Below are 13,342 nucleotides of genomic sequence, written 5' to 3' on the forward strand. Positions count from 1 at the left end.
GATGAACGCTTGCGTGTTAGGTAGAGATGGACTCGGGGAGGAATTTAATTTGAAGCGGAGTACAAGATGGTGATTAAAAGCAAGGTATAGGCAGGTTATCTTGAAATGATATACGCATTCAATGCATGCGTGTATAGTTGGATAGATTGGACATCGATCCCGACAAATTGTATTTTAGGCAAGTAACTGTGTATTTTATGTTAATACGGGCATTCTCTCTATATACAGGACGGATCTAGAAATCTAGTTAAGCGGGGGCAAAAAAACACACAAAAAATAAAAGCTCTTGTTAGAGAGAAATTTTCACTAAACCAAGTGTAGTTTGAGTTAATTTATTAGATAAATATATAAGTTTACGATAAGAAATACGCAATATATCAAGGAGAACTACTCGGATTTGAACCCACAATCAACTGAGTATGAACAGAATGCATTGATCATGGGGTCATTAGAGGTAAAAGCATAATATAAAAATATAAAGTATATTATAATTTTGAAAGCAGTGGGGGCAACTGCCCCCAAAACCTATCATGTACATCCGTCCCTGTCTATATATGATTGCATTCAAAATATATATAATTTATGTTAATATTCTTAAAAATATTTTAATTATTTTTAAATATGTGTCTTTATTATTTATTAATAAATTCGATTCCTCTTTGTAACACCACGTTCAAGGTAAGCTTTCAGCCTTCTTTATAAAGTCTATAATTACCGGGAACTAGTGAACTACTACTGCTGTCGTCTGCTGTACAAGTTTCTTTTTGCGTAACGTATGTTATTGATCCTTATTTGTGCTTGTCGGCGTCCATTTTTTGAACTGTGTTGTTTTGTGCGACTTCTTTACAGCTGTGCGGCAGTCCGAACTTTTTAAATAATTCACAGCCTAAAAAACCATGACATCACATTTTTTCAAGCTGGGAATTTAGAGTTTGATTAAGGTACTGTTTGGGGTTGCTGTTGCAGACAGCAACAGCAGCTTTTTGCTGAAAAGCAAGTGAAAAACTGTTTGGTAAATCTAAAAGCAGCTTTTCCGAACTGCAGCTTTTAGCTCAAAAGCTGCTGTTAGAAAAAGCAGGTCCTCCCATGCTTTTGGAAAAAGCTGCTTTTCAGCTTTTGCAGAATGCTGTTATAGATTTCATTATAAAACCTCACCAAAAACATTATTTTTTTTTATTATTATAACTCAAAATAAGTAAATATCAAAAAATTACCAAACAGTTATCTGAAATCTACAACAGCACTTATTTTACCAGCACTTTTTCTGACAACACAGCAATTTTTAACAGCACTGCCAAACAGACCCTAAGAGCTGTTTTTACCGACACTTGCAAACATCATCAGAAAAATTATCAATATAATTGATTAAGTACTTGACTACTCGTTACAAAATATTTTATCAATTCAAATTATATAAATTGAATCAATCTCTTTGAAACTAATACAATAATTCAAAATTTTAATAATAATATATATTTAATATTTTATTAATATTCTAATTAATCTCTTGTCTTTGTTTACCCCAATTAAATCCGAAGCACAATTTTTATGAACACACCATAAAACAAGTCAGTCATGAGCCCGAAGTCTATCATAGCTGAAAGTATGCCGTCATTGGATACATCATTCTGTACATTTAGTATCTTTTATCTCATTTATTCTTGGGAACCACATACCTTCTCTACCACAGAAGTACTGTATATGATTGCTGGAATTTAGCAAAATAGAAAGTGAAAGAAATAATCTCAGAAGTCTCTTTGCTCTGCAACTGCATTATGGCAATCTCAGAACATGGTGGTGGTGGTGCACACATCCTTGTATTCCCTTATCCTGCACAGGGTCACATGATTCCCCTCTTAGACCTCACTCACCACCTCGCTCTCCGCAACTTAACCATCACCATTCTTGTCACCCCCAAGAATCTCCATTTTCTCAAACCACTCCTCATCAAACACCCCTCCATTCAGCCCCTGGTTTTGCCTTTTCCGCCCACTGATTCCATTCCTGATGGCGTCGAAAACGTCCGTGACCTCCCCAGCGGTGGCTTTATGTATATGATGGGGGCTCTGGTTCATCTTTACGATCCCATTGTTGACTGGTTTCGAAACCATCCCTCCCCGCCTGTGGCTATTGTGTCTGACATGTTTCTTGGCTGGACCAATCGGCTTGCTGGAGAGCTGAAGATATCGCGGTATGTTTTTTCGCCGTCTGGGGTTATGGCCTTGTCGGTTATTTATAATTTATGGCGGCATATCCCGAAGAGAAATGATCCAAGGGATGAAAATGAAGTGATTGAATTCAGGGATATCCCGAACTATCCATCTTACGAGTGGTGGAAGCTATCACCGTTGTTTAGGAGTTATGTGGAAGGGGGTCCACACTCCGAGGTCTTACTAGCTTCGAATGTAGGAAATATAGAAAGTTTTGGACTTATTATCAACTCATTTACGGAGCTAGAGCGAGGTTATTTGGATTACATGAAAAAGTTTTTGGGTCATGATCGGGTGTGGGCGGTTGGACCTTTGCTCCCTTCAGAAGAAGAACGAGTTGGAAGAGGCGGAGCTAATGAGATTTTGGCTGGAGAGATCAAATCATGGTTCGATCAATTTGAAGATGCCACGGTTGTGTATGTCTGTTTTGGGAGTCAAGCTGTGTTGACAAATAAACAAATGGAAATGCTAGCACTGGGATTGGAGAAGAGTGGTGCCCGGTTTCTCTGGTCTTGCAAAGAGCCTACCAAGGGACACAAGGTAGGAGAATATGGCATCATTCCTTCAGGGTTCGAAGCCCGCGTTTCTGGCAGGGGACTTATTGTGAGAGGCTGGGCACCTCAGGTTGCGATATTGAGTCACCCTGCCGTGGGCGCTTTTCTAACTCACTGTGGCTGGAATTCGGTGCTGGAGTCGATTGCAGCAGGAGTGCCAATGCTGACATGGCCAATGGGGGCTGATCAGTTTGCAAATGCGGACTTGTTGGACGAGCTTAAGGTGGGAAGCAGAGTGTGCGAGGGAGAAAGAACAGTTCCTGATTCGAACAAGTTGGCTCGATTGGTGGCCAGCTCTGTGAGTGATGAAAACGGAGCTCCAATAGCAAGGGCCAAGGTGTTGAGTAAAGCAGCACAAGAGAGTATAGGAAAAGTTGGAAGTTCTTACAAAGCTCTTGATAATTTAGGGGATCATTTCTCAAAGCCCTAAACAACTTGATCACAGAGCTTTTGGAATCTTTAGATACAGTAAATTCAGTGTTGCCCTGTTGGAGACAACAGGCTCATCATATGGTGGCAAGTTGCACTCTGTGACAGCCTCATTGTTTGCAGGTCCGTGCTTTAAGAACCTCAACTGAGGTTGTGTTGTTTAACCCGGCCGGCACACAGTGCACTGGATACTGATTCAGTTCATTATATATTCTTTTCTTGATGCGTATCTATCTTTTATTAATAAAAGGATAGCCGTACCGATTTCGATTAGTCTTTATTTTTCAGTCAAGTTATTATAATAAATTAAATTATTTATGTGTATTATATCAATAAATTGGAAGGAGGTGGAACCACGTGCTCCAAACTAAATTCATGTCGTCCCCTTTTACATGTTTATTTTCAAAATAATTTTTGTCTTTTTTTACATGTTCATTTATACTTTCAAAACTAATTTAATGATAGATTTTCAAATACTCCTATATTCCCATAATTTCAATTTTCAAGATTTGACTTATTTAAAACTTGGTTGAATTCATGTTTTCAAGACATAAAACAGGAGTATTCCACCATTTTCAAGATATTAATTAGAGGTATTTAATGAAAAAATTTATACAATCAATTATTTCTTGGTATGTGTTTTTTTTTTCCAAAATGGACATGTAAAAAAGGACGGAGGGAGTACTTTCAAAACAACAAAAGATTTGGCATCAACCAAAATTCAATACAAGAGCGGAGCTTTCTGTTGGTCGTTTGACTTTTTGGCACACACTTTCAAGTTCTTTGAATGTATAATTAAAATTATAATTTTTAAAATTTTTATTTTCTGAATAAAAAGTATATGATTATTAATATTATAATTCATAATTTTTTTTTAAAATAGCATTTTTAATTAAACGGTCAAACAACTTAAAAGTGTATGCTAAAAAGTCAAGCGACTTATATTTCAAAACGGAGAGAGCGGCAAGAAGACAAACAAGGATCATATAGACTCTATATTATTTAGAAATTAAATTGTTTATCACATATTTAGAAATATATCGGAAGGAGGTGGGTGTGGGAGTTGGAACCACGTACTCCAAACTAAATTCATGTACTAACCGCATAAATTCTCCTAACTGTAAAAATAAATTTCTACCAAAACAACAAAAGCTTTGGCATCTCCCAAAGATGAATATAAAGGCAGAGCTTGGTAAGAAGAGTGTGAATATATCTACGTCTACCAGCTCTGTTTCACATTATGGCAATCTCAGAAGCTGGAGCACATATTTTGATCTTCCCTTATCCGGCACAGGGGCATATGATTCCCCTCTTAGACCTCACTCACCAACTCGCTCTTCGCAACCTAACCATCACCATTCTTGTGACCCCCAAGAATCTCCACTATCTCAACCCACTGCTCATCAAACACCCCTCTATTCACCCCCTTGTTCTGCCTTTTCCACGTACTGATTCCATTCCTGATGGCGTCGAAAACGTCCGTGACCTCCCCAGCGGTGGCTTTCTATCGATGATGACAGCTTTATTTGATCTTTACCATCCCATGCTCAACTGGTTTAGGAAGCATCCCTCTCCGCCCGTTGCTATTGTGTCTGATATATTTCTTGGCTGGACCAACCGGCTCGCTGCAGAGTTGAACATTCCCCGCTATGTTTTTTCGCCATCCGGTGTTCTGGCTATGTCCATTGCTTGTAATGTATGGCGGGATATGCCCAAAAGAAATGATCCAACCGATGAGAATGAAGTGATCAAGTTTAGCGATATTCCAAATTCCCCATCTCACAACCGGTGGAAGCTATCGCCAATGTTTAGGAGGCATGTGGAAGGAGACCCTCAATCCGAGGCATTAAAAGGTTTCCATATGGGGAATGTAGTAAGTCGTGGATTCGTTTTTAACTCCTTCACGGAGTTAGAGCGAGTTTATTTAGACTACATGAAAAAGTTTTTAGGTCATGATCAGGTGTGGGCGGTTGGACCGTTGCTCCCTTCAGAAGAAGAACGAGTAGGGCGAGGTGGAGCTAATCAGATTTTGGCTGGTGAGATTAAATCATGGCTCGATCAATTTGAAGACGCCACGGTTGTGTATGTGTGTTTTGGGAGTCAAGCTGTGTTGACAAATAAGCAAATGGAAATGCTGGCATTAGGGTTGGAGAAGAGTGGTGCACGGTTTCTCTGGTCGTCCAAGGAACCTACTACAGGACACATGGTAGGCGAATATGGCATGATCCCGTCTGGATTCGAAGATCGTGTAGCTGGCAGGGGCCTTATTGTCAAAGGCTGGGCACCGCAGGTCGCTATATTGAGTCACCCAGCCGTGGGAGCTTTTCTAACTCATTGTGGCTGGAACTCCGTGCTCGAGGCAATTGCAGCGGGAGTGCCCATGCTGACTTGGCCAATGGGGGCTGATCAGTTTGCTAATGCTGACTTGTTAGACGAGCTTGAGGTGGGAACCAGAGTCTGCGAGGGCGAAAGAAGACTTCCTGATCCAGACAACTTGGCTCGATTGATCACTACTTCGGTAAGTGATGAAAAAGAAGTTCGATCAGGAAGGGCAAAGGTATTGAGTAAAGCAGCACTCGGGAGTACACAGAAAGATGGAACTTCTTATAGAGCTGTGAATAATTTAGTTGATCACTTGTCTAATCCTAAACAACTTTAGAACCACCTATCCAATAACCTAAGCATTCATAAATATAATAAAATGAAGCATAATGTGCTATATCTTGTTCAATGTTATGAAACAAAAAATAAAATGTAACACTACAATGATATTCTATATCTTGTGCTAAATGCTTGGAGCTCCATTTATTCTCAACCGGGACTTTCAAATCATGCGGCCACTTTTGTGGTACTCATGCTCCAAATTTATAGTGTTAAGATGAACTGAAAGTAGTGATAAGGTGTTAGTTTTCTGCAGCAAATTCATCGACTAGTCAACCAGGAAAACGAAAGTTAACAGTTCTATGCAGAGATATCAACACTATATTCGGGTAGAAGTGTCCTTGACATAGTAATTAGGCTCTCATGTTTCCATTAAATTCGATACTATTTTTCATTTCTCTGAATTATTCAAAAATGATACACAACGCCGGCTGAGTGCTGATAGTGAACTGCCGTTGGACAATATTTTTTTGTATCTTTCACTAGTGAAATTAAAAGATGTTATCCTTGATTACAAAACTGTACAATTTTGAAATGAAGCTTTGCAGGCAATCGGGAAAGAAACAAATGCATCAGCTTATATCATCGAATAAATAATGTAAGGCAAACGTATAGAGGGTGAAAATGTAGTGTTTGTTTTTTATTGTTCTAATTATTTTCTCTCAAGAAGATTAAAATGGACTGAAACACTGTAATAGTGTTTGTGTTCACTTAGATAAAATGACTCCACTATCTCAACCAACTCCTCATCAAACACCCCTCTATTCAGCCCCTTGTTCTGCCTTTTCCACCCACCACTTTGATTCCTCATGGCGTCGAAAACGCCCGTGACCTCCCCAGCGGTGGCTTTATATCAATGATAGCAGCTTTAGTTGGTCTCTATGATCCCATTGTTAACTGGTTTCGAAACCATCCCTCCCCGCCCGTGGCTATTATTTCTGATATGTTTTTTAGCTGGACCAATCGGCTCGCTGGAGAGTTGAAGATTTCACGCTATGTTTTTTCGCCTTCTGGGATATTAGCTTTGTCTGTTGTTTGGACTTCATGGCGGGATATGCCTAAGAGAAATGATCCAAAGGATGAGAATGAGGTGATCAAGTTTAGCAATATTCCAAATTGTCCATCTTATCCTTGGTGGAAGCTATCACCGTTGTTTAGGAGTTATGTGCAAGGGAAGTCACAATCCGAGCTTTTTAGAGCTTCGAGTCTAGAAAATGTTGCAAGTCGTGGAATCATTTTTAACTCATTTACGGAATTAGAGAAAATTTATTTGGACTATTTGAAAAAGTTTTTGGGTCATGATCGGGTCTGGACGGTTGGACCGCTGCTCCCTTCAGAAGAAGAGCGAGTAGAAAGAGGCGGGTCTAATGAAATTTTAGCTAAGGAGATCAAATCATGGCTTGATCAATTCGAAAATCAGACAGTTGTGTATGTCTGTTTTGGAAGTCAAGCTGTGTTGACAAATAAGCAAATGGAAATGCTAGCATTGGGATTGGAGAAGAGCGGTGTCCGGTTCCTTTGGTCTTACAAGGAACCTACCAAGGGACACACGGTAGGAGAATATGGCATGATTCCATCAGGCTTCGAAGATCGCGTATCTGGCAGGGGCCTTATTGTGAAAGAATGGGCTCCGCAGGTCGCGATATTGAGTCACCCTGCCCTGGGTGCTTTTTTAACTCATTGTGGGTGGAATTCGGTGCTGGAGTCCATTGCAGCGGGAGTGCCAATGTTGACATGGCCAATGGGGGTTGATCAGTTTACAAATGCTAATTTGTTGGAGGAGCTTAGGGTGGGAACTAAAGTGTGTGAGGGAGAAAAAACAGTTCCTGATTCGGACGAGTTGGCTCGACTGCTGGCCAGTTCGGTGGGTGATGCAAAAGGAGTTCGAATAGCAAGGGCCAAGGTGTTGAGTAAAGCAGCGCGAGATAGTACAGGAAACGATGGAAGTTCTTACAGGGCTCTTGATAGTATAGTGGATCAGTTGTCCAAACCCTAAACAACATTCTTATATGATCATCTCGGATGATTTGGCACCCTCCAAAATCATCTACTTTGTGGCATGTCCAAATATAATCTTTGTTATGTTCTCTGTTACACGTCACGTCACTTCCAACTATTGGGTTCACCAAAAGAAACTATCACCCACTTTACACGGATGCCAACTTTTGACATCTCGTGCCACTTCATAAAATATTTGCAATTCTAACAGAAGGCTAACAAGTAACAATGATGTTCTATCACGTCATGACAGGAGCGTTGACACCCCTCTTGACATCTTTATTGGAGATATATTGAAGAAAACTTTTATTTTTTCTATTATATATATCAAAAAATTATATGGTGAAAATTAATTATAACTTTTTTAGTATTTTTATTATTGGACTTATGACTTATGAGTATACATGTCTCGGCTCGATCAGCTCCCTCGCTCAGATAAACGAGCAGCTTGATTTGACTCATTTAAGTATAAGCCCGAACTTGTATGACTAATATCTGGCTCAGCACAACTCAAATAACTCCTCTAGTTTCGATTGGGAAACACGAATACATATCATTTACCAAGTGATTCAGAGTGATGAAACTGGGCAGTAGATAACTAGAGTGATGAGAACTTCTTGAACATAATGACCTGTAGAATAAATTTGCACAAATTACGATGCATGTGTGAACTTATCAACAATGCGGCCGACTGGATGCATCGCCCCCTTCTGGTGGCCTGTCTACAAAAGTGTTGGCCTTAGTCCTTGAAATGACTGGCGACCAATTTTTCTTTCAACTGCTTTTTTTGGAATTAATTTAGAAATAGTGTGTGTGTGTGTGTGTGTTTGTGAGTGTGTATTATGGTTCTGCTAAAAAGAGAAATATAGACAGGTGCACTGACTGATTGTGGCTGTCTTAATTTGAAAGTCATAACCATAGATTTGTTTAATATGCACATTGGTACACTAGTATAAATACACCTGCAGGAGAGTGGTGATCAAATAGATTATTCCCTCTAGATATCATATTCCAAATTTGCAATAACTTGCTCCAATGTCTGTGTGTCTTCAGGCTTCATCAAGTTCTCATCCACCTGTAAAAGAGGGTGTGCCTGAGATTGTTCGTCGGTCTGCAAATTATCATCCCTGTGTCTGGGGAGACCATTTCCTTGCATACTCTGGTCCTGATCACGCGGTATATATGATCATATTACTCATTCTTTTCTAAAGCTTGTGTGACCTGTTATAAGTTAATGTAATTATAAACCGAGAGAGGTTAATATTTACTTCTTGATCATGGAAACTGGCATGCACAGATGTGCTACTTGAATTAATTACCAATTACAGCATGATTTCATCATATTGGTCATGTATGTCCAATTCGGAGATACAAGCTGTAGAAACCAACAATTAAGTATATATATTAGTTCAGTCTGCATTAATTTTTATGTGATTAGCATGCATGTCTACTAACACTAACTGTAACATATATTAATCTCCGTCATCTCTGCTTTATATTTGTTGCATAACACTTGTGCAGATACCTGACCATGACACAGAGCGAAAAATTCAGGAACTGAAAGAAGAAGTGAAGGAGATGCTACTGTCAGCAGCTCCTCAACCCAACCAACAGCTTAAGTTGATTGATGATCTTCAACGACTTGGTCTCGCCTACCATTTTGAAGCAGAGATCAACCTGGCTTTACATGATATGAATGGTATCTTTTCTGAGCTCTTTGCTAATAAAAGTGAGGATGATCTTCGCATGGTAGCTCTTTGCTTCCGGTTACTTAGACAACAAGGGTATGATGTATCTTCTGGTAAGTGAGGATGGCCTTCACAGCTAGCTCAGTCTAATATGTCTTCTTTTTTTTGTAGTTGAGAAATCATGTAATTAGGTACTACGTGCATGCAAAAGAAATTGGCTTAACTAAAACGTCTGAAATTTTATGAGCAGATGTGTTCAAACAATTCAAGGACGAGAACAAAGGGACATTCAAGGACTGCTTGAGCAAGGATGTGGAAGGACTGCTTAGTTTATATGAAGCTGCACACCTTAGGCTGCATGGAGAAGACATACTAGAAGAAGCATTGGCATTCACAACCTCTCAGCTTGAGCAACTCAAGGGTCAGTTGAAAAATCCCCTAGCAGCACAAGTGACTCATGCACTTAAGATACCCATTTGGAGGAGTGTAAACCGGGCTGAAGCAAGGCGCTACATCTCTGTTTACAGCGAAGATGATTCTCATAATGAAGCTCTGTTGTTATTTGCCAAACTAGACTTTAATCTCCTGCAGAAACTTCATCAGGGAGAACTAGCAAATATCTACAGGTCTACACATAATATTTGTTACAAAACTAATCTGCTATTGCAAGCAATGAAAAATCAGTATAATTATAAATTGAATTATGTAAGATAATAATGATTTGATTAAGGATTCTTGTTATTTCAGGTGGTGGGAAAAATTCAATTTTAAGGAAAAATTGCCTTTTGCAAGAGACAGATGGGTGGAGTGCTACTTTTGGGGGTTAGGATTGTATTTTGAGCCTCAGTATGCCCTTGCCCGCACAATATTAACAAAAGTATTTTCACTGATGATCGTTCTTGATGACATATACGACGTGTACGGTACACTTGAAGAAGTTACACTACTGACAGACGCAATTGACAGGTAGTTTAATCTGAAAATTTTAATTCACTTTGCAAATCGAACTCCAAGCTTTAATTTATAGCATAAGGATTTATGAACGTATGGTTAGAATTACGTGCAAGATAAAGTATTTACTGCGATGATCAGGTTGGACATCAGTGCCTTAGATCAGCTACCAGATTACATGAAGTACTTTTATCAAATTCTCTTAGATTTTTATGCTGAAGTCGAGGAAGACTTGAGCAAGGAGGGACTCCCATTATACCGTGTCCAGTATGCAAAAGATGCAGTGAGTAGTAATAATCTTTGTTATAATATAAATATGATCTTGAACACACTTAAAAATCATGTTAGCTGTTGATGCCAATTACCAAATTATAACTGTTCTTGTACTTTTTGTTTCAGATGAAGCAATTAACTAGGTCATACCAGTATGAAGCTGAGTGTTTAGACAAAGGTTTAGTTCCAACAATGGATGAATATATGCACCATGGACTAGTCACTGCAGCTTTAACCATTCTTGGAATTCATTCCTTCTTGGGAATAAGGGACATGGTTACCGAGAAATCCCTTGATTGGATATCTCATTTTCCACTGCTTATCAGGGCTGGATGCTTATTTTGCAGACTCACTGACGATATGATTGAGCTCGAGGTACTAATTAATTGGCCTAATACTGGATATACGGATATTGTTTCATTAGCATACTGATGTTTATGCATAAATTTAAATTGTAGGCCGAGAAGAAGACAGTAGACACAGCTTCCGCCGTTGAGTGTTACATGAAACAACATGGTGTTTCAAAGGAACATACATTTTCTGAGTTTCGCAAACAAATTGTTGATGCATGGATAGATATAAATTCGGAGTGCCTCCGTCCAACTGCAGTCCCGATGCCTCTTATTAGCACCGCTTTCAATATGGTCCGTGTGACAAATCTTCTTTACCAGGATATTGATGGATTCACTACATCGGAGACTAAAACCAAAGAAATTCTCACCCCTGTCCTCGTTGATTCTATTCCAATTTAAGCGTGATTTATGTAAGCCTTATGTCTCAATCATGTTATGGAACCTGCAACAGATCATCCAAAGGTTCGAATTTATCAGATACTTTTTAAGTTTATATACTGGTTTGATTGTGAAATAAGGGCTCACTTTGTAATTTTAATGTAATATATAATAAAGATTCGGGCTTATATTTTTTCTCGCCCTGTATCTCCATGCATAAACTTCCCGCTTCTTGCTTAGTTTTTAGGCATTCGAAGCCAATTACAAATGGATGAAAAGGGAATAGTAATTGCTAAGTTAGATTTTTCTGTCTCCATCAGTGCAGTTACGTAGAGAGAACACATAAGCAACACTAATGCTAATATTGTGATGTCCGCCCGCAAATTTTGAATAAGTGGATTTTACAGCTTAATTGCATTCATTTGGCAACGCATTACATGACTATGATGGCACGATTTGACACTGAGCATGCGTAATGCCAAAATGGGGCTTTTGTATAAGATTACTCTTAAAATTTTATAATATTAGAATTTCACTTAAATTTACTTTTACCTTTAAATAAGTTCTTAAATGTTTATTTTCATGTTCCAGCGTTCAACATGATCGCATCCATACAAAATAAAAGGTAAAAATAACATAGATTAACATCTTGAATTAGATATTTTTAACATCCATACTATTAGATTATTCTTAGTTGGCCACCAGCTACTATGGACAATAAGCAATAGCAACAATAATACTAAAATGTTATGTTCGTCCACAAAGTTTGAATACATTGAATGTTCAGCTTACTTGGTCACCCCTTTACACATTTGCTTGCACATTGACAACGTATTACATGACTTACCAGGGAGGTTTTGATGGGAAGGTGTTATATCGACGCTGCAAAACACCAAATTTTGGCTTTTGTGTAGGATTATCATATTATTTTGTTATGGTGCTTAACAGAGAATACCCAGGCTAATGGTTTGCTGAATCTTGAAAGTGACAAAGCGCATTTTCTGTAGGCCTTCGTGTTTAAAAATTATTGTATAAGATTCATTTGGAGGAGGATCCTTCACTTGATTCCCTCAATTTTACTTGCAAATTGCAACACCATCAACTAAACTGTGCACTGTAACTGATTTTACACAAAAACTATGATTAATGAACCGATAAGACAGAGTCAAATCATCAAAAATATTAATGTTTTAGTTCTTTCGTGATACTCCGTCTATTCTTCTAGATTATTTATATCGGGTCGAGCCGTCGAGGACTTGAGAGTTGAGACGTACTGTTCCATACCGACGAACTCGGCTCTATAACCATCCACGTAGCACTTATCAATAAGCCCCCGTCAATTTTCATTTCACATTCCACTTCAGTGATTTCCGGAGATAGCCAAGTCGCAAGATGCAAAATAGCTATATCTATAGTTATATTTTAGCACTAAAAAATGTTTTTTTATTGTTAAAGTAAAACTTCAACTCCAATGCTAGATACATTTTGCATCTAAATAATTCCAAATTTAAGTAATTTTAGTGCCTCTCTCCTAAACTTTATTTAAAGTTCACCACTATAATACCAATTATAGTTAGTTGATGATGTGGCATGATGCATAAATGCATCCTTGCTTTCAAATTTAGAATCAGGATGCATATATGCATATTTGCATCCAAATATAAAACTCCATTGGAGTTGAGATTTTTAGCATTTGATTTCAAATTATAGAAATGATACCATTTATAACATTGCATTGGACTTGCTCTTATAAATTAGGAGGTTAAAATTATTTTTGATTTTAAGTTGAAAAATGTTTATTTATATTATATATAGAAATTAAGTTAAAGTCATAAATAAATTTGATT

General features: G+C 38.3%; 4 protein-coding genes across 4 annotated transcripts; all 4 read left to right on the forward strand.

The window, feature by feature from the left end:
• Positions 1 to 1,585: 1,585 nt before the first annotated feature.
• LOC108216569 (UDP-glycosyltransferase 89B2) lies at positions 1,586 to 3,400 on the forward strand. Its single transcript, XM_017389362.2, has one exon. It carries the CDS (start codon positions 1,776 to 1,778, stop codon positions 3,192 to 3,194), a length of 1,419 nt encoding a protein of 472 aa, XP_017244851.1. The 5' UTR covers positions 1,586 to 1,775; the 3' UTR covers positions 3,195 to 3,400.
• Positions 3,401 to 4,370: 970 nt separating this feature from the next.
• LOC108217988 (UDP-glycosyltransferase 89B2-like) lies at positions 4,371 to 5,912 on the forward strand. Its single transcript, XM_017390903.2, has one exon. It carries the CDS (start codon positions 4,434 to 4,436, stop codon positions 5,850 to 5,852), a length of 1,419 nt encoding a protein of 472 aa, XP_017246392.1. The 5' UTR covers positions 4,371 to 4,433; the 3' UTR covers positions 5,853 to 5,912.
• A 590-nt stretch (positions 5,913 to 6,502) lies between these two features.
• On the forward strand, positions 6,503 to 8,185 carry LOC108217388 (UDP-glycosyltransferase 89B2). The gene has a single exon (XM_017390224.2). It carries the CDS (start codon positions 6,711 to 6,713, stop codon positions 7,848 to 7,850), a length of 1,140 nt encoding a protein of 379 aa, XP_017245713.2. The 5' UTR covers positions 6,503 to 6,710; the 3' UTR covers positions 7,851 to 8,185.
• A 648-nt stretch (positions 8,186 to 8,833) lies between these two features.
• LOC108216912 (sesquiterpene synthase Cop-like) lies at positions 8,834 to 11,691 on the forward strand. The gene is made up of 7 exons (XM_017389775.2): positions 8,834 to 9,028; positions 9,374 to 9,653; positions 9,791 to 10,166; positions 10,288 to 10,506; positions 10,633 to 10,774; positions 10,891 to 11,139; positions 11,223 to 11,691. The coding sequence occupies exons 1-7, from the start codon at positions 8,888 to 8,890 to the stop codon at positions 11,514 to 11,516; spliced, it is 1,701 nt and encodes a 566-aa protein (XP_017245264.1). The 5' UTR covers positions 8,834 to 8,887; the 3' UTR covers positions 11,517 to 11,691.
• Positions 11,692 to 13,342: the final 1,651 nt, after the last annotated feature.

This window comes from Daucus carota, chromosome 4 (assembly GCF_001625215.2).
Source record: "Daucus carota subsp. sativus chromosome 4, DH1 v3.0, whole genome shotgun sequence".
Taxonomy (NCBI): domain Eukaryota; kingdom Viridiplantae; phylum Streptophyta; class Magnoliopsida; order Apiales; family Apiaceae; genus Daucus; species Daucus carota.